This window comes from Saccostrea echinata, unplaced genomic scaffold (assembly GCF_033153115.1).
Source record: "Saccostrea echinata isolate AGI-Se365-2 ecotype Australia unplaced genomic scaffold, CSIRO_AGI_Sech_v1 ptg000045l, whole genome shotgun sequence".
In the NCBI taxonomy this organism is placed as follows: domain Eukaryota; kingdom Metazoa; phylum Mollusca; class Bivalvia; order Ostreida; family Ostreidae; genus Saccostrea; species Saccostrea echinata.
In genome coordinates, this window is record NW_026889794.1 from 2341040 (window position 1) to 2363215 (window position 22176).

Genomic DNA, 22176 nt, shown 5'->3' on the forward strand with positions numbered 1-22176 from the left:
TAACTAAAGTGTAAATTTTACAGATTAAAGCTTGGAAAATGAAAAATAAAAAGTGTCAATGTAGCACTAATATTAATACCGTACTTATGGTCTTGAGATTTAGCATTTGTTTATAAATGTTTATCTTTAAAGTATTTGAAGTCTTTTCAATCACATCAAGGAAATGAAATCGTCAGATATTTGCGGAATAGCAGAGAGTGGACTACTGACTTCAGACTTCGGACTTTTAAATAAGGAGAACATCTCAAAGTGTAGAATTTATGAATCACCTTTGAATTTGAATTAATGCGAGCACACCTCTTCAAATGCACTTAATATTTTGGTTATCGAATAAACTACATACTTCTGTAATATTTATAAATAGGAACAAAATTAATGCGGAACACTACTTTACTTTAACGTTTCAGTCAGACTCTTCGGAATCAGAACCAACACCGAAAACCTAAAATAGTATAGCAACTTTTTGGTTACGAAAACATTGTATTCTATCGGACCCCCACCTACCCCCTTCCACACACACAATTTAAGAATCTGAGTTTGTTAAACTGCTTATTTTCTTTTTTCTTTCTTATTGTATTTAGTTGTTTGTTTACTTACTTTTTTAATGTATGTATTTTTATTCGATTATTCTTTATTTTTATTTTATTTTTATTATTTGACTTTTTAAGATTTTTCATTATTAACGGTTTTTAATCTCCCCCGCAAAAAAAAAGAAAAAAGAAAAAGAAAGAAAACGATGCTATTGTATACCAGTAGTAGATTACTCCAGGATAGCCGGGTCTATCCTGGAGTATAGGGGCCTTTATAGCCTGTAAAAAAATGGAAAAAATGCGAAAAATGCAAAATCCGCTGGACCGGTCTATCCAGGCGTATAGGGGCCTTTATAGCCTGTAAAAAAAAAGTCAAAATAAGAAAGTCTATACAGGATACCGTATCAAAAAATGCAAAATGCGCTGGACGGGTCAATTAAGTGCACTTTTTGTCTCTCTTTTTTTAAAAAAAATTACAAAATCCACAAAAAATTTCAACAAAAACCTTTTATTATTGATCCAATCCAATCCAATACAATACAATCCAATACAATACAATATGAAAACAAGATCAGAGAACAGTCCTATACAGGAAAATCACAAATTTTTTTTTCACTGTACAAAAAGGATTTTTTTTGCTTACTCACTAATACCTAGGACGTACACAGTCTTGGCATCGATTCAAGTATGTCCATTATGACGTCATTATCACACAAAAACAAGGAAAAAAACATCAGAGAAACAGTCCTAACAGGAATATCATAAGGTTCACAAAAAAACATGAAAACTTACTGTTTCACATCCATTATTCACAACAAAACTGTCAATTATTTTTCTGGAGTTTCAATTTTAGTTTCTCCTTTACATTGGTATTCTCAAGTTTTCTTTTGTTAGTGCCTTTGGTAGGAATTTGATGTTCCTGGTGTTTTTTCTTCTCTTGATTTTTCTCTAATTTTTGTACTTCTTTCACTAATTGTTGATCATCTTCTGGGCATTCATTAACCCATCTTCCACATTTGTAACACAAATCCTGTTTTTTTCTGGGACAGTCTGGAGCCCAATGTCCCAACTCATTACAAATGTAACATGGATCTGTTTCTTTTGTCTTTTTTCCTGTGCTGCTACTCCTGCTGCTACTGCTGCTACTCTGTTTTTTCTGATAAAATCCACCATTCATTTTCTCCTGGATATTAGTCACTTTAACTTCTAATCGGGATAATTTCCCCCTTATCAAACAAAATTCACTGGTGTTATACTCTTTTAAATCCGTCAGCATTTTAATAATTCCATCCATAGTGGTGGTTAAGATGCTCATATCTTCTTTGGTCATGGGTTCTGGCATATTATAAAGTCCTAAATCCAATCCGATGGGATCTTGTGTATCAGGTGCCGTGGGTAAGGCATATCCTAGTCCTGTACTCTGAGGTGGAATATAATTCTGACCTGTAAGATTATTAAGATTCATCATTGCTTCTGCCATGTCTATTCTTTCTACAGGTGTCAAAACTAATGCTATAACTGACTGAACTCTGAGTTTATATACCTTATGAAAAACTATTTTTAGCTTTTTGTTACTATAATTATAATAGCACGAGATCCTATTCTTAAAACACCTGCACAGGTAAAATTTTGGCACCGATTCAAGTTTGAAAAAACTATTTTTACCTTTTTGTTACTATAATTATATATATTAAGCACGAGATCTGATTCTTAAAACACCTGCAGAGAGGGGTCATGTACCTAATCTTGGCACCTATTCAAGTGTCTTAAAACACACCTGTGTATTATAGTACCGTGTGCAAAAAAAAAACTTAACTTAAGTCCTATTTTTACCTTGATTGGTTTTATTTCTATAAATAGAAAACCAAAAAGTATAAATAAGGTCATAAAAAACATTTCTTTTTAAAAAATCATTGATATCATGTTGAGACACTATCACACTTTAGTGTTGGAAAGTTATGATACTTTAATGCAATGTCTAGAACAACAGGAACAACCATTACCCCCCGAAGCGGAACAAGTGTTTCAGAAAGCAGACAACATCATAGAAACCACTCAGGACTTGTGGTTACAATGCCTGGCTTTATCCCATCGTACGACAGTGGGGAGATTAGCAATTATTCATTTCCTATGTCAACGAATAAAAAAGACTTTACCCGAAAAAATGTACGGGATGAACATGATGCAATATTTACAAAAACCCTACAGTTTTCTATGTCATCCCCAAGGGAGCAAAGTGATTCTACTTTGGAAAGAAATAGAAACGATGGAGAAAATCTGTATTCAATACTGAATGAAATCTCTGGAAATATCAGATCTACTAAGAAATGTGTGACCTTTAATACAGACTTGAATGAAATTTATGATTTACCCCCCGAAGATCGGAAAAGTGAATGGATGACTGTAGTAGCGGATCGATTAAGATTTCAGAGGAGAATTCAACACTTGGAACAATTGTTAAAACTAAAAAAATAAAAAAAAGAATGAAAAAAACACAATCAGTTCTTTTTTTTTGTTTGTTATTATTTCTATATAAATAGGACGCCATCTTGTGTCCTTGTTTAGACGCTGAGATGTTTTTTTTGTTTTGGTCTTTTTATAAAAATCTAGACATTTCCATTGGAAATAAAGTAGATACCAATGATTTTTATAAGTTTCCGATGGTATTCATGTCAAAATTTTCATCATCAAACATCAGGATTGAAAAGATTCGTATAAGCTCTATACAAGTCTATACAGTGATTTTCTGAAAATGACTGACCTTTGACCTCCCTTGTGTTTATGTTTAGACCGACGCTAAGTTTATTTCTACACTTGTAAGGATTCTTTTGATTTAAAAACCCTCTCAACACTTTTCCTTAGGTTCGATCTTATGATAGACATTAAGTTTTCTTGGTGTCACACTTTTAAAAGTTTAAAACTCTTTATTTTAGGTATTCAGGTCACTCAAGGTTAGGCCTTCGCTTCGGCATGAATGAGCCTGTTCTAAACAACGGAGGAATGTCATGTATGAATAATACTGTGAAATCATTCTAAAAACTTACCTTCCTTCTTTCACTAGAAGGTTTGAAACTATATATCATTCCATAATATGTTATTTAATCCAATAGAGATATTCACAAACACAAAATAACACAATTTTGAATTCTCCATGATTTTTTGAGCTCTGTTTCATCCGGGCTTTTGGGTGCTTTCTTTTCGGGTCGCGCTGTGTGTATAAATACCAACGCTCGTCAGCTGTTAACTGTCATTCGTTATTAGCTGATTTCCAGTGACCCAGACGATATGGCTCATGAAGATTTTCATGAAGAACTTTTTCTAATCCCAGGGATCGAATTAGTATGTTATTATGCTGTCCGGAGGATAACAGACGGGGAAGAATTGCTGCGCTGCCCGATGATGAGAGTGCAACTAAGTGAAACTAGGAATGCACAAAGAAGATCTGCCACGCCTTATCAAAGACCTGAGCGTAGGAGGAGAAGATCACCCTCACCAGCAAGGCCACCCTCACCACCACCAAGGGCACCCTCACCACCACTAAGGCCACCCTCACCACCGCCAGGAAGACCAGTGATTCCACCTATATACCACCCTAGACCCCAGGAAGAAGGGAGGAATTTTTCTATCCCCGATTCACCGGATTCCCCTTCACCATCCCCTGGGATACCCTCAACCGTGGATGAGGTCCTTCAGCAACAAAGTCAGGCCAGGTTTCAAGGGTGTATCCCCAGCTGGGGTTTACAGGTACCAATATCAACCATTTTTTGCTCCCTGTGCCTCTGTGAGGAAGAACAAAGCAATTATATATGTGATCAATGCAGACAACGACCGGCCTGTTATTTGTGCTCAGCCCGCATCATCGATCGGCGTTTACCATGCCCATTATGCCGGTACAATCCATACCCTTGGAGAGGATTTGGCCTGCAGCCGCACTAAGGGAGTAAACCCTTAAAGAAAAAAATCAACAACGGCCCTTTTAAGGGCCACTTCAATGATTCGAATAGATACCTTTTTGATACACAGTTGGTTATAATAGAAACGTCTCATAAAAAACACCCAGAGGTCACTGTTTTTTAAAAAAAATTAAAATTAAATTTTTTTTATGAACATTAATTTTTTAAAACAAAGAAATAAGAAATATGTATTTTTTTTTTAAAATTTTTTTTTATTTTACACATCATCATTTTATTAACACACAAAGATTATTTTTTAAATTTTTTTTATAATACACACTGAAATATATTTTTTTAATGTCACTTTTTTTAAGCTGAACAAAAATAACATTTCTCTTTTTCTTTTCTATGAAATTTCTCCAGGCACAATTTTGCTGTTTCCCATTTCTCCAGTAATTCTTTGTTTCTCTCCTCAGGTTTCAGAATTCCATATTCTTGATAGTTGTCACCTTGCCTATAAAACATTCTTTCTAATTCGGGTGTACTGTGGGACATATCAAATCTTGCTGTAAGATTAAGTTTATGCACATCCAGTCCTCCTACAGGTTCTTTCATTTGAACGAAACCCCTGATTTGATGCACTTTTCCTGTCCAGGGATGAATTTCCTTTTTTAGGATCAAGTACTGAATTTCATCTTCAAGGTTCAGAAAAATGTCTATATCTTCTATTTCTTCGTTCACTTGATTTAAAACAAATGTCCAGTTAATGGCTACTCTGTAACTTCTGTATGGGTCCTTTGGGTCATGAATCTTCTCATTTGCTGGCAAGTAAACATTACAGGGTTCTTCCTCCTCCTCCATAGTTTTTAGTTCTATTCTTCTTTTGGAAGGACTGGAATGTTCTTCTACTTCCATAGGCATGATCATTCTTTTTTCTAATAATGGTATTTTCTCTTCCTCCATATCTTTTGACTTTTTACTCAAACTCATCCTCATCAAACTGATTTTCATACACCTTAGTCCCTTTGTATTTATACCTTTTTTTTTCTAAGTTTATTTTTAACTCTCTGTGTTAGTTTATTTTTAACTCTTTTGTTACTATTTTTATATATATAGGAGCATCAGTTTCAGATTCTTTAAAAAAAAACACCTAGGCAGCATTTTTTTTTTCTTTTTTTATTTTAAGAACAAACAAACAACAATAATAATAATAACAATAAAAACAATTTTTTTTTTTACAATACATTTTGATAGAAACATTGACAAGTTTGTCCATGACCTGTTGGTCTTTTATGATAAGTGTCTTTAAACCATTGAGCTACATAATGATCTCTTTGTAAAGCTGTGGGATGGTCAAAGGGAAATAACCATTCATTTGCTTTGATTTTCTTCATATGTCTTTGATGTAAATAATACACACAATATTGTCCACACACATCGGTATTCCAATCTTGATATCGATACGGATTATAAATCCATTGATGACCATGACGCTGGATAAAATCTTTAATTTCTTTTTGTAAGGGAGGAAATCCATAAGAATCAAAATATTCTACCACTGGACTGCTTACATATAAACACACCCAATGTTCTCCAGGTTGATCTTGAGGATCTGTATTGACTACAATGGCTTTTTCTCCAAATTTTAATTGATCTGGTAATAAATCTAAAGGATACACTCCACCAAACGAACTCTTCAATTCTCTAGATAACACTTCTCTCAACTGTCCTGTATCCATTGATAATCAATGCTCACTTCTCTCTGTTTGTTGATTTCTAAGAGGTTATCAAATTCTGCATACACCACACAATTTAAAGTGGTAGCCGTATTGTTCGTAAATTGGACTTCTACTCTTAAATTTCCTGTTTCTATGAGATGAAATTTATCCGATTGGGCTTCTTGATCTTTCGTGAAATCCCACCCCCATAAAGTGTATCCGTTTTTATACTCTTCTAAGGTAATGTCCGGAGCCCAATCTTCTCCTAATTTTCCCAAAGCTTGATACATACTCAGATAAGATCTCAGATATAAATCTTCATTAAAATTAGGTTCGAAACAACGAGTCATCATGGTCTCTCCATTGATACTAACATCTAATTTTTTAATCCCAAAATTTTGAAAATTAAAGGGATTTTTAGTTTTATCTCCATTAAAAGCCGCATTCTCCACAAACCCTAAAATGACCCTTTTTGGCATCTGGCCTTGAAACAGATGATCGGTAATCTTAGATTGAGTTCCTGTAGGTATGGTAAAACTTTTGACTTCCACTCTTCTTAATGGATATTTGGCTCTGTAAGTATTCAAAGTTTGATTGATCTGATTCATTAAAGTAGGGGAAGGTTTCACTTTTCTCACCCACAAGACCATACTTAATATTTTGACTTTTCCCGTATTGGCTTGAGCCGTCATCATGTAGAAATCAGGTCTAGCTCGATTAAATCTCAAACGGACGTCAACTCCATTCGGTAGAAATCGATCTTGTTGAAACAAATCCAGATGTAAACGATCCAACAAAGTAATTTTCTTACTAGCATCTATGGCTTCATGACGTTTTCTGTATCCTTCGTTTTTAGAATTGGCTGGGTATGCTGGAATGATGGGTTTGTTAATGGTCACAGTATTAGCGTTGGAAACATTAAATGTCTTATTAGCAGCCACATCAAGAGCTGCTAGCCCTCTTTCGTCCATATGTCCTGCCGTATCTTTTTCCCATAGACTACAGGCTTTCATTTGTGTGGCTAAAGTTCTGGGTTTGTAAGACAGTAATTTCTCCAGATAAGCTTTGTAAGGATAAGTATCGGTCCCTGGAGTGATTATTTTTCCATTGACATTGACATCAATTTCCGTAAACAAGGAATGTAAGATATTATTCACTGGGGCTGTTTTAGCAGGATCTCCAGCCAGATCACTTCCATCATTTTGGACAAATTGACATACCATTTGAAGATAAGTTTGAGATAAATCTAGATATTGATCTCCTTGTCCTTTAATTTCAAATTCGATCGGAGCTGTCTCTGAATCTAAAGTACTAGAAATAGGATAATATTCTTCCCATTTGGATTCTTCTAAAGCAATATTAGTGGGAGGGACTTGGAACAATTGTAAATTGTCCATCCCACAAGCACAGGAATCGGGTTGTAACATGATGTCTGTCTACCAAGATTGATTTTTCACAAATGAAACTCTTTTCCCTCACACCTCTCTATTTATAGTCTCTCAGTCAAAGACATCTAAAGACCGTGTTTTCTTCTTCTTCACTGGGGCTGTTAATGGTACATTACCTCCTTGATTTTTTCTTTTTCTCTTAGGACCTCCTCTAGCCAACAGAACTTTTTCTGTCTGTTTTCTTTTTCTTTTCTTACTATCTCCTAGATTCATTTTTTGTTTTACCATTCCCGACGTATTTTTCAGGGCTTGTATTCCGTGAGTTTTAATAGCGTCTTTTAAAGATCTCTTATTTTCTAACACATCTAACCCCGTTCTAGCAGCAGCGGTCAAGGCATGTTTAGCTCCCGTTTTCAGTAAATCTGTAAAAAATCCTTCCCCTCTTTGATGGTTTTTTGGGGGTGGATAATAATAAGCTGGTGGTGGGGGTGGGGGTGGTTGCTGTTGACCCCCTCCTAATATTCCACCTAATAGATTACTGACTAGTGGAGCTGCTAATTTCAACACTGGAGCTAAAAGACCAAACCCGTGTCCTTTTTGTCTTAATAAACCTTTATGATAAGTCCAACCGTGTCCTCTCTGTCTTAATATTCCTGGATGATACTGCATGGTGATCAGTTTTCTTAAAAACTGACTTTTCTGCACTCTGAGGACTTCCTTTTATACCCCTTCTTTTTAGGGCTGAATACAATATAGACAACATATCAGACAAATCATGACTCCCAATAGGATGTAACAAAAAAGCTGTACACTCATCTCAGTACACTTTTCTAAAATGAAGTTTGACTAGAGTTTTTCCACTTAAAAAGGGCATGGGTTTTCCTAAAGGTGTCATGATGTGTATCTCAATGGTATCAAAATGTTTTTTACTCAAAGGGAGATATTCCGCACGGATGGGTTCCCATTTACATTGATTGTCTTTATGTTCAAATTGACAAGGGACCACTCTTAATAATTTCAAGGCATTCGATCCTACGGTCTGGGGTTGAATCAGATCACAATACACATACATGGATTTTAAATTTCGATATAAATCTACAGTGTCTGGAGCCAGATAACTGATGTTAATCCATTTGGTCGTGTCTTCTGTCCAATTTTCCGGGACTAATTTAGAATCATGAAATCCTAATTTATAAGCCAGACTTAAGGGAAGACGTACAAAGATGGGAATTTGACGTAAATGAGTGACATAATTCACTCGATTGAAATCCTTCCGATAATTAAATTTCATCTCAATTTTTGAGGGTTTTTCTTCTTCTTCTTTCAGGTCTTGTATCACTGTCTTTAAGCTTTGTTTTAAATTTCCATACACATCATCATCGTCATCACTTCCTTGATCTGTGGGGTTTTTTTTCTCGGTCCATTTGTGATACTTTTTCCAGATTTTTTTCATGGTCTGTACTAAACCTTCATTGATTTCTGCCAGGATAGCTGTTGGGTTCGGATAAGGTCCCGGTCTAAATCGAAGTCGATACAAATTCAATTTCTCTTTAGGATCATAAGTACCGATTAACCAATAAGCTTTACTCCAATCTACTAAAAGCTGGGTTTGTTGAAAATTAATGGGAGTACTTTTCAATAATTGAAACCGTCCCCACTGGTACTTATCGGGGTCCTCGAGATCCAGTTTCTCTGAGGGTGAAACGCCTTTAAAAAAAGGTGGAACTTTTTCCACTATACACACTTCGATATAAGATTCATCCTGACTTATATTTTCTATACTTCAAGGATAAATCATTTCGGTTAATGCTACTTCCCATTGACCATCCGTTAAATCCACAGATTGTGGTAATAAAGTTTTAAATTGAGCGGTCGTATTCCCCGGAAAAGATTGCATGGAGCTATCACTAGGTAATGTCATGTAAAAACCACTATTCTCAGCCATGTTCAGTAAGAGACTGAGACAAATTCACTTCTGACCTTTCTATTTATAATAATAATAATTTATACACATTTCATTTTATGATTTATTTCCTTCATATCTACATAAGGGACAAAGTCTGTAGCAAGTCACGACAAATTTCTCGACACATTTCTCACAGCATGGATATTGTCGACATTGTTGACACTTCCATCTCCCCTCCGTATTTTCCTCCCAGCAGGTCAGGCATTTCTTTAAAGCTCTTTTTCTGGTCACTTTGACCCATAAGGGCACCATATTCTCTACCCCGAACTTCCATGTGAAATATTTAATGCACCAGCTACATCCACAGGTCTCCATAGAAGGGGGATCATTCACAAACCAGTGAGGAAAAGTCATTTCACAATGCTCGCAAATTCGATAAGTTCTGTGATGCCATCCGGGATAATCATACACCGTAAATGTACGCCATTGGTTCATTTTCCTATCACAGTAATGACAGTAATACTTTTCTACGTCAATCAAATAGGCCAGTCTCCAAGAAAAAATCATGATTGAGCGCAGTGTACTCAAAACTAAGCTTTATATACCCTTTTTCTGTGTTTTATTTTTAGAATTTTGTTACTATATTTATTTTTTAGCACGAGATCTGATTCTGAAAACACCTGGCCACATGAGTGTGCTGTGTGCAAAAACTTTTTTTTTGCTGAGTCATTAATACACAGGTAATACACAAATCTTGGCATCGATTCAAGTATGTCCATTGTGACGTCATTAATCACACTAAAAAAAATGTGATACAGATCAAAAAATAAGACTTGTAATTTTTGTGTGTTTTTTTTTTATTCATAATAACAACAATCATAACAAAAACAATCATATTAATAAACATTCAAAACTTTTGTACACTTCTTTTGTTTCATCTATGGGAAAAGATCTTCTCATGTACAAATATTCTGTTTCACAAGCACAGTCCATGATACTGTATCCTTTTAAGAGCACTTTTAGATAATCTTGGATACACTCTTTGGCTCTTTCCATCCATTTTCCTTGAATCCAAGTCCTTTCTGGTCCTTTTTGTTTGTGAAACAAGACATATTTCACTTTCCATTTGAATTCCTGATACTTAGGTTCCTTTCGACCCCCTAATATTGCCATCTTATGTGTAATTACCCATGGATGGTCTGGAAACTTCATTCTCTTATACAGGGTGGCATCTTTTTGTTTTCCTGGATTCTTATCTTTGAAATCTTGAATACATTCTTGTTTGTTTTTCATCCATTCTCCTTTCTTAGTAGAACCTTTCATTTTCCAACGATACTCTGAGGTTAAATACTCCATTGTATTTTTTTGTGTGTGCTCTGTCTCTCTCTCTCTCTCTCTCTGTCTCAGTGAAATCAGAAATGATCAATTTTTTTTGGACTTGTTCCATTTTATATACTCTAGGGTGTTTCTATTTTTAGACTCTCTGGATTTGTGTCTATTTTTATATATACTCTATTGTGTCTCTATTTTTAGACTCCCTGGATTTGTGGTCTTCTTAGGGGTATGATGCATTAGGGTAGGACTAGGCATAATGTATCCTACGGAAGAACTCACACAGACCATCCAATATTTGCGATTAGTATCATGTAATTGTTGAATGAGATCCGTTTGGAGAATCCATGAATCGAAACTAGGAGGATATCCTTTCCACCGCACTTTGACTTCTTGAATGATTTTTTTCCCGACACGTCGCTTTTTATACCCCAAAATTTCTTCTACTTCGTACACATCATCTTTTTTATTAATCTGTTGTAATTCTTTTTCGTAAAAAGTGCCTTCTAATTCCTCACCATGATCATCTTGGATTTTATACACATAAGGATATCTTCCAGGTACTCTTTTAGAAATGGTAAACAATTCTGTAGTCCAATTGGGTAAATATCCTTTTTCAAAAATGCGTTTAGCTTTACTAATGCGGACCCGATCTCCTTGTTTAAATTGAGGTTTTTTAGGGAATGTTTGAGATTTTTCCCCATATAAAGTTTTCCAGACTTTTAATACATTAGAAGCATTCACTTGAGCTGGTGCTCTTTTAATACTTCGATGATAAGAATGATTGTAAGCATATACTAAATCCGGTAAGACGTCTACATATCGTCTGGTTTTATGACGAGTGAAATAACGCCACATGCGTGCTTTGAGGGTTCTTTGAAATCGTTCCACGATACTGGCTTTAGTGTCCGTATTACGAGTAGTAAAAAAATGAATGGATTTAAAAGTGTGTAAGAATTCTTTATTGGTAAATTCTTTGCCTTGATCGGATTGAATGCGGATGGGACGTCGTCCGTCTTGTTGAAAAATCTCTTCTAATCCTCAAATCATTTCTTTTCCCGTTTTCTGTTTTAAAGGCACTACCCAGGCATATTTAGATAAGACGTCAATGGCACACAATAAAAAAGTATATCCATCATTATATTTCTTTAAACCGGACACATCTGCTAAATCTAATTGCCATTGTTCATCTATGTCGGTCACTCTAGTCTGTTGTCTGCGGAATTTTCTTTGAATGGGTTTATGTAAAGTATAAGTATCTTGTTCTTTTAACCAGTCTCGAATCTTTTTCAGGGAAATTCCTGAAGGTTTGACCTGACGATACAAAGCTTGTATTCCTCCGTACCCTCTTTTAGGATCATAATAAATCTCTTTTAAAATATCTTCCACTTGTTTCTTTTTCATTTCTTCATAGGTAAAGGAAGCCAATTTTCCTCGATCTCTTCTAATCTCTTTTTAGGTAAACTTGGACTTAATTTAGATTTTTTGATGGCCTTCGATAAATTTAACAGAGGTCTAGGAGTGGATTTTTTTATTCCTCTATCTCCTACAGGTCTACTAATAGGGGTCAAAAATGAAGAAGCATCTTTAAATCCACTATCGCCCTCGTCCTCACTATCACTGAAGATACTTTTAGGAGTACTGATTTTTCCAGGTTTCTGCATGGCTTTTATAAGGTTTCCATTACTCAGGTATTCCAGAGGAGTACGGGTCTCTTTTAAAGCTTGAGCAAATTGTTCTAATCCTGTAGGAACCGGATGATTTTTACGAGACTGAGATCTCATACTATCAGCCATTAAATCCACAATGTTAGAATTGGCAACTTTTTGACCTCGATAACTAATTTCACCTTCTTCATTCCAAGTTAACACTTTAGGGTTTTTCTTTAAATGATTTAATAATAATCCAGCTTTTCTTTTCATGTTTTTATTGACGGTTTCAAGAATTTCATCTTCAATCTCACCTGGGGCTGCTGGTGATGCTGCTGCTGCTGCTGGGGCTGGAGCTGCTCCTGCTGCTGGAGCTGCTGCTGCTGGAATTTTCGGTTTAGAAATAGGTTCCTGTCTAGCTTTTTCTAAATAATTTCTATAGCGATGAAGTTCTTGACCATATAAAGCGACTTTTTCTTCTGGGGTTAAATCTTCACGTCTTGTAATGTCCTCTAATTCCTGACCTAAACTGAGAGTAGTTTGAAATTCAGGAGGTTTCGGTAATTTTCCTTTAAGTTCATTCAATAAGACTTCAGGAACTAATACCATTTTACGACTCATTTTCCCCCTAGGAGAGATGCTGCTCCTATTAGTAAAGGACCGAGTAAAAGAGGGAAGAGGCCTCCTTTTTGCTGGACTAACAAAGCTCGTCTTTTCTGAATAGATTGAGGTTGAATTAGTCTCCTTAAGATGTGTTTCTTTCCAGCTAGTTTTCGTTTCTGAACCGAACTGAGAGGTAACACTCCTTTTAATAGGTTGTACACAATCTCACAAATCTTCAGAATACAATCTCCAGAACAATGTTTTAAAATACTTGTCTTTAAGGGTGAAGAATAATGAGGGTTAGATAACACTCTTAAAAGAGCCCCATGAGATTTTAATCTTGTAGAACAACAAGTCTTCTTCTTCTTCTTCTTCTTAGCCATCCTTTTCAAATAATGAAGAGGTGTCCCTCAGTGTGTCCTCCTTTTATACTCTTTTAAGGAGGAGGAGCATACATGCCATGTTTGTCTTTCTCATGTTTATCTCTATTTTTTTCGGTGACATAAATTTTGGAACAATATCGACATTTATATCTCATTCCTTTTGGAAGTTTAGGTGTAGAAGCAGATAAAGGTTGAAAGCGGGCTATTTTAGGAGTCTGTATGGGTACTTTAATTCCAGGAGAAGGAATTCCTACATTAACTTGAGGAAATAAATCCGGGGCTCTTTGACTGCCTATGGGTGCCATAGCACGATCCATTCTCATTTCAGCTTGTTTCTTTAATAACTCTCCAATAGTTTTTTGTCTTTGTTCTCTATAATACTGATTAATTTCATTTCTTAGACTTTTAGGCATAGCTTTACGTTGAGCTGGAGTTTTAGGTGGACCTGGAGTTTTTGGATTTTTTCTTTTCTTCTTCTTCTTTTGAGAAGGTTTTTTCTTATTGTTTGAGCCCCCACCTAGTCGAACCATCCAATTGGGTAAAACTCTCTTTTTTGTCTTTTTGTTCTGGACTCTTACCACCACACTTTTCAAACGACGAGCACGTCGTTTTTTAGGGGTATTCCATTTAAATAAATGACGAATGATGACTCCTTCTAAAAATCCTGCTCCGCCACGTTTTAAAATAGCTTTTTTTCTGTCTTCCTCGGTAGCTGATTTATCAGCGATGATACCTAAATCTTGACGATGATGATCAATAAATCTCTGAGTCTGTTTATTAATGGGTAAGACTCCTTTCATTAAATTTCGAGCTCCCATAGCAAACCAATTCAATAAGGCTTTACGCCCTAATTCAATTAAATGAGCTCGCTTAGCAGGATCTTTTTCCCGCTGTAAACGTCTTAAAGTTTTCACTAATTTACTCTTGGCTGATGGTGCCATGATGAGAGTTGAATGATAAATGACAAGGGTGAGGATGATACATTTTTATTTATACTCTTGAGGCATGTGTATAGTTAACCATTCAAACAATCGACTTCTCAATCTGTATTCGTCTGGGGTGTGTGGACTCAAATCCACCAAGAGATACCCATGAGGAACATTGGTAGCTTCTTGATAAGCGGACATCAAATGAGGTAAGGCTAACTGACGACTTAAGACACTGATTTGAGATTTGTCTCGGGGATTTTTAAACAAGACTAAATAATGAGCATTCAAACTAATGGTGCGATGTGATGCTGCCCTATCAAATAAATTCTGAGTGATGTAAATCACACTGGTATTCCGATGATGAGCTTTACGGGTAAACCAATCCACGATGGATTCAATGGCTTTTCCTCCCATCATGTCGTCAAAAATGAGTAAGTGTGGTATATTTAAATTAGCCACTAATTTCTCATCGTCTTCGGGAATATTTCGAATGAAAAACACCCGATCTCTTAGAGAAGTGTAAGCAGGTTGCCATTCCCGATAACACCACACAATTTTTTGTGGCAGGGGGTAATCCAATGTAAATTTTCTACTAATTTCTTGACAAATTCCGTTTTGCCAGATTTAGAAGGTCCTGCTACCACCATGGTAAATTCATGTTTTAAAAGAAAAGAGGGGAGAGGTGTCTCCTCATGTTGCATGATGACAAATGAAGACAAAGGTAGTTCCAATGCTTTATTTATAGTCAATAACCATCATTTTTTAATAACCATAAGGTAAAGTGTTATAATCTTTCAAGATCTGTCTCTTATCGTAAACAATTCTATATTGTTTTTCTAAAGGTACTGTCTTGACTTGATGATCTCGGGTCCTCTGTATTTTGTAAGGATAAGACACTGTGACTTCATCTATTTCTTTCTTGAGCATTTTTTCTAGAGTCTCTAAGGATACGATATTAGAAGCCCGATAATTGAGAGTTAATCCTTTGACTTTAAGGCTGGAATTTCCCTTGGAGGTAAGGTAAGCATAATTTTTGGGGCCTCCTGACATGAATTTGATAATGTGATCCCCGTCCAATTCATCAGTCCATTCTCCTAAACTGTTTCCAAGAATCGGATTAAATTGTCCTTCCTTATGTTGGTAAATGATACTATCCGTATCGAAATAAAGCACCCGATCTCCTAAAGGTTGTAAAGTCTCGTAGAGGTGTAATCGGGCATGAGCGGTAGTGAAACAGGCCAGTATTATGTTTCCAAAGGGACATTCTTCTACAAATTGATTTTTGTCTTGATAATTGACTAACATCATATCTAAATCCGGATTTTCTTTATTTTCTAAGAGTTGGATCCCTTTAATCTCTTTGGTCGAATCTTGTAAGAGTTGATGTAATTCCTCCTCTTCCGTTAAGTATTTCGTTTTTGGTAATAACAGACGTTGAGCAAATTTTCCCCACAAACAATTTAAAAAAAGTTTAGCTATGGTTCTTTGCACTGGATTTTTTTCGATACTTAACCAATCCATTCTAATCCCTTCTTTTTCTAACACTTGACGAATGTAATTTAATTGCTGTTCTTCCGTCTGACACTTAGGTGGAAATCCAGACGCTTCTTGTTTGATCTTTAAAAAAGTATCGATGTAAGGTCTGAATAAATCTGTGCTGCTTTCTGGAAAATGCCAAACTTCGTATATCTTCTCTAAAGTATACCCCATGTCCAAGGCTTTGTGTAATTCGGTGGTCACCCAGGTACCTGTGAGACTGCGTTCATGGGAATTGTGTCGACATCGATGTTTAGGGTCTTGTTGTTTTGCACAAGTTCGGCATAAGGGAAATAATAACTTACCTCCTGTGCGATAAGGTAAAACGGGGTGATAGAGCCCTCGAGGTGGTAAGACCCGACAATGAATGAGTCCAAAATAGGATCTGACGTCTTGGAATTGATCGGTAATGATTTGAGGATGCCCTACAGGAAAAGGTCTGTGTTTTAACACGTAAGGGTACAGAGAACAAACGTCTATGTATCTCATTTTTCCTTCCTCACAATATAATCGTGTAGCATTGGTCCGACCTCCATACAAAGCCTCTCGGGGGTTTAAAGGATCTGAAATGTTGAGGTCTGATAAAAAATTCTGTAAAACTTCATCTCTTTGCACTTGTTGATCGAATTCGTGCTCCCAGATAGAGGTGACATTGTACCCCATTTGCTCTAAGACTGATTTCCTTCTTAAAGTTTCTTCATATAATTGTTGGTAAGTCCATTGGGGTTGATGAGGATGAGTTTCGGTCTGTAGATTGGAAAAGCAGGTGGGGCATCCGTGCCAATAACATCCGTAAAATTCGTACAGGGTGTGGTTATCTTCCTGATATCCGTCTACAGTATAACTTCCGATCTTGACTTCTCCCCCGTTTCTCGCATGTTGGATGTGAGATCCACTCTGTTGACTCAAAAAGGTTAACCACCGACAGGCTTTGGCCGAATATTGACGCGCAGGTTGATATCCCAGGTTAGGAATGATGGCAATGGTATCTTCGGCCATAAATCCTCGACGGTAAGCTAAATTGGCCGCACTGGCAAAAGTGATAGATTCCTGAAAGGGATCTACATTTACTAAATTCTTGAGGGTGGATCTAAACTGAGCACAACATCGTCGTAAAATATCGACGTCGGAAATACAATACTCTAAAAATTCCTTCTGGAAATCAAACACTTTTCCAGCTTGTTGTTCATACCATTGGTAAAAAGCTTGTCGTCCACTAATAGTCATGTCGTCCGGATTGTAGAATGCCGCAGGTGGATAAGGCCCCACGTAATTCTGATTCTGTACCGTATTGAAAAAGTGAGGGAAATACCCTTTTTTCAGTTCGGTGAATCCAAAAGCGGAAGGCATCTTGGACAGAGCAAAAGGTAAAAAATTATAAGAATCGATGAATTTCAATCCAAGGATTTCCATGGATAAGATTTTACTCCCGTTTTGGATGACGGTGGGTTTAATGCAAGCAGAATGCACCAGGTAATTTAAAATGAACTGTCCGTCATATCCTTTGAAATTGTGAGCAATGATGATGGCCTCGTCGTGTAATAAAGCACCATTCTTATTTCCTTTGCTGATGGGTTGTAATAACCAGTCCATGAAGTCTTTTAAGGTATTTAATCCTTTAAACACAAGTTGACGGGGTCCCATGTGGCGACAATGAGGACAAGGATCCTCAATGGGTAAATGCCCACAATGTTGACAGACCCGATGTGCTACACACAGATTAGGAATGTGAATACCGTTTTCCTGGGTACATTCGAAATCGAAATAAATGTAAATCTGTAATGTCTCTTTTCCCTTCTTCTTTTTGGGAGGTTTATGTTGAACGTAACACTGATGATCATTCTGTACAATTTTCTTACAGATCTTACATTGTTTCCGTCCTCCGCATAAGTGATGAGATAATAATTTTTTAGGCATCCATTTCTGACATTGATCACATCGTCCCATTAAATTACAGATGGTTGTTGTCGTATTTTTACTGTAAGGTCGTAAATGATTTTCATAACAACCTCTATTCTTAAAAAATCCCTGGCAATGAGGACATGAAATCTGGCTCCCGTCTTTAGGACATGGAGGGTAAGATAAGCAAAAATCACATCGAAAAGGACATTTGGATCGATGGTCTGTGATGTTTCTGTACCCTACATCACAATGATCACAATAATATTGACACCCTGTCATACCAGGCATGGATAAAATGGCATGGTAATGATGATCTTCTAACAAAATGTTTAAAGAAATTCCTTGTCCATTCCCTTTGTAGATAGGTTCTAAGGAGAATTTAGAAGACATAGACTTGATCTGAAATATTTTCAGTCGATATTGAGGATATAACACTTGTTGTAATTTCCCCCATTCTTCGGGTCCACAAGATTGATGAATATCACACCCGGCTTGTTCCATGAGAGCTTTAGCTTGATTTTTCTGATCATTACTCCTTACATCTCCTATCCGCATACGTTTCCATCTTTTTTCCCATTCCAGGTCGGGATTTTCTGGTTTTTCACTGTGTAACCGGGTGATGACAATAGCTCTAGCTAAACACATCTTATCCCAGGGATTATCGATCTGAACGATAGATTTTTTTCCTTTAAGGAAAGTGTCCTTATTGATCATCAGGTGTTTGGTATTATTTCCACCACTTCCTTGAGGATATTTCACATGAAACATGTCGAATTCCATAGACCCGTCTCCCAGTTTAAAATCTTTTTAGATTGTTGAACGGCTTCTATTTTGTTTAAAATGACCTCCTCGTTCAAATGTTTACATTGGGTAAACTCGTACCAGATTTCAGATTTCAGAGAAGGATGACGTATGTTCAAACGTAAGTAATCGTTAGGATTACACTGCATTTCATATTTGACCGTTTTTAACATGTCTCTAAATAATCGCCGAACAAATCCTTTGTTTTCTTCTTCTGGAAATTCCTCAAAATTGATATTGTATTTATTTTCTTGGGCTTTAAATTTTCTGGAATGTCTGGTGGAATCTAATCTCACTTTATAATACTGGGAAATGGACTTCGGTTTCCCTGGTGGTGAATGAGGTGGTGATAAATGAGATGAAGAACTTGGTTGATCTTCTTCTTCTTCATTTACATGACGTAAAGCTTGTACTTGTTGATGATGATTGGTTTTCTGTATTCTTTGTAAGTACAAGGCATTTCGTTTTCTAAGATCTAATTCTCTATCTCTATTGTTATGAAGAATTTTATCTAATTCTTTCTGTCTTTTTTTCCATTTGTTAAGTTGTCGTGTGAAACGATCCATGTTTATTTTTAACAACAGAATGAGCTGAAAGTCAAAAGAAGACGGTTTTTATACAATAGATGACGTCACAATGCATAGGTCGCTGTGATTTGGATCGGTGCCAAGATTTTAAGTAGGAGGAATTTTTTTTTTTTGCACACGGCACTAATGCACAGGTGTTTTAAGAATAAGATCTCGTGGTGTTATAATTAGAGTTACAAAAGAACTAAAAATAGTTTTAGACTTATAAAAAATAGTGAAGATTAAAAATAGATTAAACTAAAAAAAAAAAATAGTAGAAACTAAAAATAGAATGGATTAGAAAGGTATATAAACCAGACCTGAAAGTATATAGGATCAGTCTTATTTTTTAGTCAGGGACTTTAAACCAAACCTTAAGATGGAAGAAGAAAATTCCAGGACTCTGAATGATATGTTTGACTTGGCAACAATAATGGCTGGTATTGAACTACAGGAAAGAAAAGGGATAAAAAAAATCCTAGAGGATATATGTGGTATAATTCAAATTCTGAACGAGAACCAGAAGGAAATAGCCTGTATAATAAGACAAATGATTGAGGATCAGGAGAAATCAACTGATTTAATGGTACAACTTCAGAAGGATAACTCTGAGTTTAGAAAAATCCTAACAAAAGAAATTGGTGTGTTTAAAGAAGAAGTGATGGCTGAGATTCGTAAGGATAAATAAAAAGGAAAAAAAACAGAGAGAGTGATAAAAGAAATGTGATTTTCGTGTTGTAAAAGGACTGTTCTCTGATCTTTCTTTTCATATTGTATTGTATTGGATTGGATTGTATTGTATTGTATTGGATCAATAATAAAAGGTTTTTGTTGAAATTTTTGGGATTTTTGGATTTTTTTTTAAAAAAAGGGCGAGAAAAAGTCCACTTAATTGACCCGTCCAGCGCATTTTGCATTTTTTGATACGGTATCCTGTATAGACTTTCTTATTTTGACTTTTTTTTTACAGGCTATAAAGGCCCCTATACGCCTGGATAGACCGGTCCAGCGGATTTTGCATTTTTGCCATTTTTTCCATTTTTTTACCGGCTATAACGGCCCCTATACTCCAGGATAGACCCGGCTATCCTGGAGTAATCTACTACTTATACCTTTTTTAAAAACTGAATAGAGATATAATAAGTCCGTCCTCTGTGCAATAGCGTAAATAGAAATCTGGCTTTAATCAGATTGGATATACTTTTGACTTTGAAGGAAAATATTTTTCAACACCCCTGCTTCATCCATTTAATAGATGTGAGACACCATTTATGTACAAACATAATATCTTTTTACTATTAATTGGTGTGAAAATTTTCATTAGAAGGTCGATTGACAACCCCCACCCCGTTGATAGAGGATATGTATAGTGAAATCCTATAAATGACCTTGGTTCCCATCCCTAGGCCTCTAGGAAGTACGGCATTCTTGTAAAATAATAAGGATAGTCATGTATATGAGGTAAGTGAGTTGTCCTACCCCCCCCCCCCTTCCCAAAGCGAAATATAAGTGTTTCGTGTTTGGTCAATTTTTTTTTTTACGTTTTTCTTTTTGCTTTTCAAAATATTTACGAGTCTGATATTTGTTTGAGTTGTTGTGCATCCCCCCACCTACCCCCCAAAAATTCCTAGATCCGCGCATGCAGATATATGGTCAAAATCTGATTTTGAAAAAAAAAAAACAAGAAGTCTGTGAGCCAGTGCTCAATAATAATAACCCCCTTCTGATGTGAATACACAAGTTCATTTATGGACAGACACAGTATAAACAAAGAGTTGACATCGGATTCATACAAAAATGAATCCCATCGTATGACATGCCTAAACAAAGAGGGTGCTAAACTTGCAAGCATCTGCGATAAGTAGTTGCTGAGAAATTTGCAACAAAAAATGTTACGCACAGATTAACATTAAGTTGACATCAGATTTGAACAAAAATGAATCCCGCCATATGGCATGCCTAAACAAAAAGGGTGCTAAACTTCCAAGCATCTGCGATGAGTAATTGCTGAGAAAACTGCGACCAAACTTTGTTATGTATGGTATGGACAGACGCACGGATAAACAGGAAGTTGACATCGAATTCGCACAAAAATGAATCCCACCATATGGCATGCCTAAACAACACATAATTTCGATATTCCGATTAAAATAAGCGTAGAGAATTGTTGTCAAATATGAATAGTAATTTATAACCCTGAAATAAACTCTCAAATCACATGTTCCTTCTATTTTCAACAATAAATTGACTTAGAGTGTGAAACTGTCTTAATTCTGTCTCCTTTAACATTTCCAAATTGTCTGTAAATTAAGATATTATTTTAGATTTAGAAAGTTTAGTCTATTACAAGAAAAACAATTCCAAATTTGCCATATTCTATTGAAAAATTAAAAAAAAGTTACTGCCAATTAAAAGAACACAACAATATAGATTTGACTGTCCTTAACATGATGATGGGTGCTTTCTATGAAAATTCAAGTCTTTTTACAAAATTTTAGTTAACATTTAAAAAGTATATGCTTTTACAAGAAAAATGATACCAAATTTGCCATATTTCATTGAAAAATAAAAAAAAAATTAGAGTCAATAACATTAATTAATAAGAGAACACACGATTATTGATTGACTGACCTTAACATGATGATAGATGCTTTCTATTGAAATTCAGGTCTTCTTACAATATATTATTTAGATTTAGAAAGTACATGCTATTAAAAGTAAAACAATACTATATTTGCCATATTTCAATGAAAAATAAAAAAAAAAATTATGGTCAATTAAGAAAACACACCAATATCGATTGACTGACCTTAACATGATGCTGCTATGAAATTTCAATTTTCCTACAATGTCAGAAACTCTATTTTTCTAAAAAGTAAAATAAGACTTTTCAAGGTTTGTACTAAAGTGCTCAGAGGTATCCCTCATCTTCCTGTTTGTTAAAATGAAATATGGTTTATATATTCTTCATTCACATGATTTAACCCAAATTTTATACAAGTAGAATGTAATCCAGAATATCACTAAATTTCGATCCTAA

The 22176-nt window shown here is 35.6% G+C and overlaps 3 protein-coding genes across 3 annotated transcripts; all 3 read right to left on the reverse strand.

Annotated features, from left to right (window-relative positions):
• Positions 1 to 6143: 6143 nt before the first annotated feature.
• LOC133201623 (uncharacterized protein F54H12.2-like) lies at positions 6144 to 7568 on the reverse strand. The gene has a single exon (XM_061337414.1). It carries the CDS (start codon positions 7566 to 7568, stop codon positions 6144 to 6146), a length of 1425 nt encoding a protein of 474 aa, XP_061193398.1.
• A 3379-nt stretch (positions 7569 to 10947) lies between these two features.
• Positions 10948 to 11625, reverse strand: LOC133201624 (uncharacterized). Its single transcript, XM_061337415.1, has one exon. The coding sequence runs from the start codon at positions 11623 to 11625 to the stop codon at positions 10948 to 10950; it is 678 nt and encodes a 225-aa protein (XP_061193399.1).
• Positions 11626 to 15093: 3468 nt separating this feature from the next.
• LOC133201625 (uncharacterized) lies at positions 15094 to 18414 on the reverse strand. Its single transcript, XM_061337416.1, has one exon. The coding sequence runs from the start codon at positions 18412 to 18414 to the stop codon at positions 15094 to 15096; it is 3321 nt and encodes a 1106-aa protein (XP_061193400.1).
• Between the last annotated feature and the right edge of the window lie 3762 nt (positions 18415 to 22176).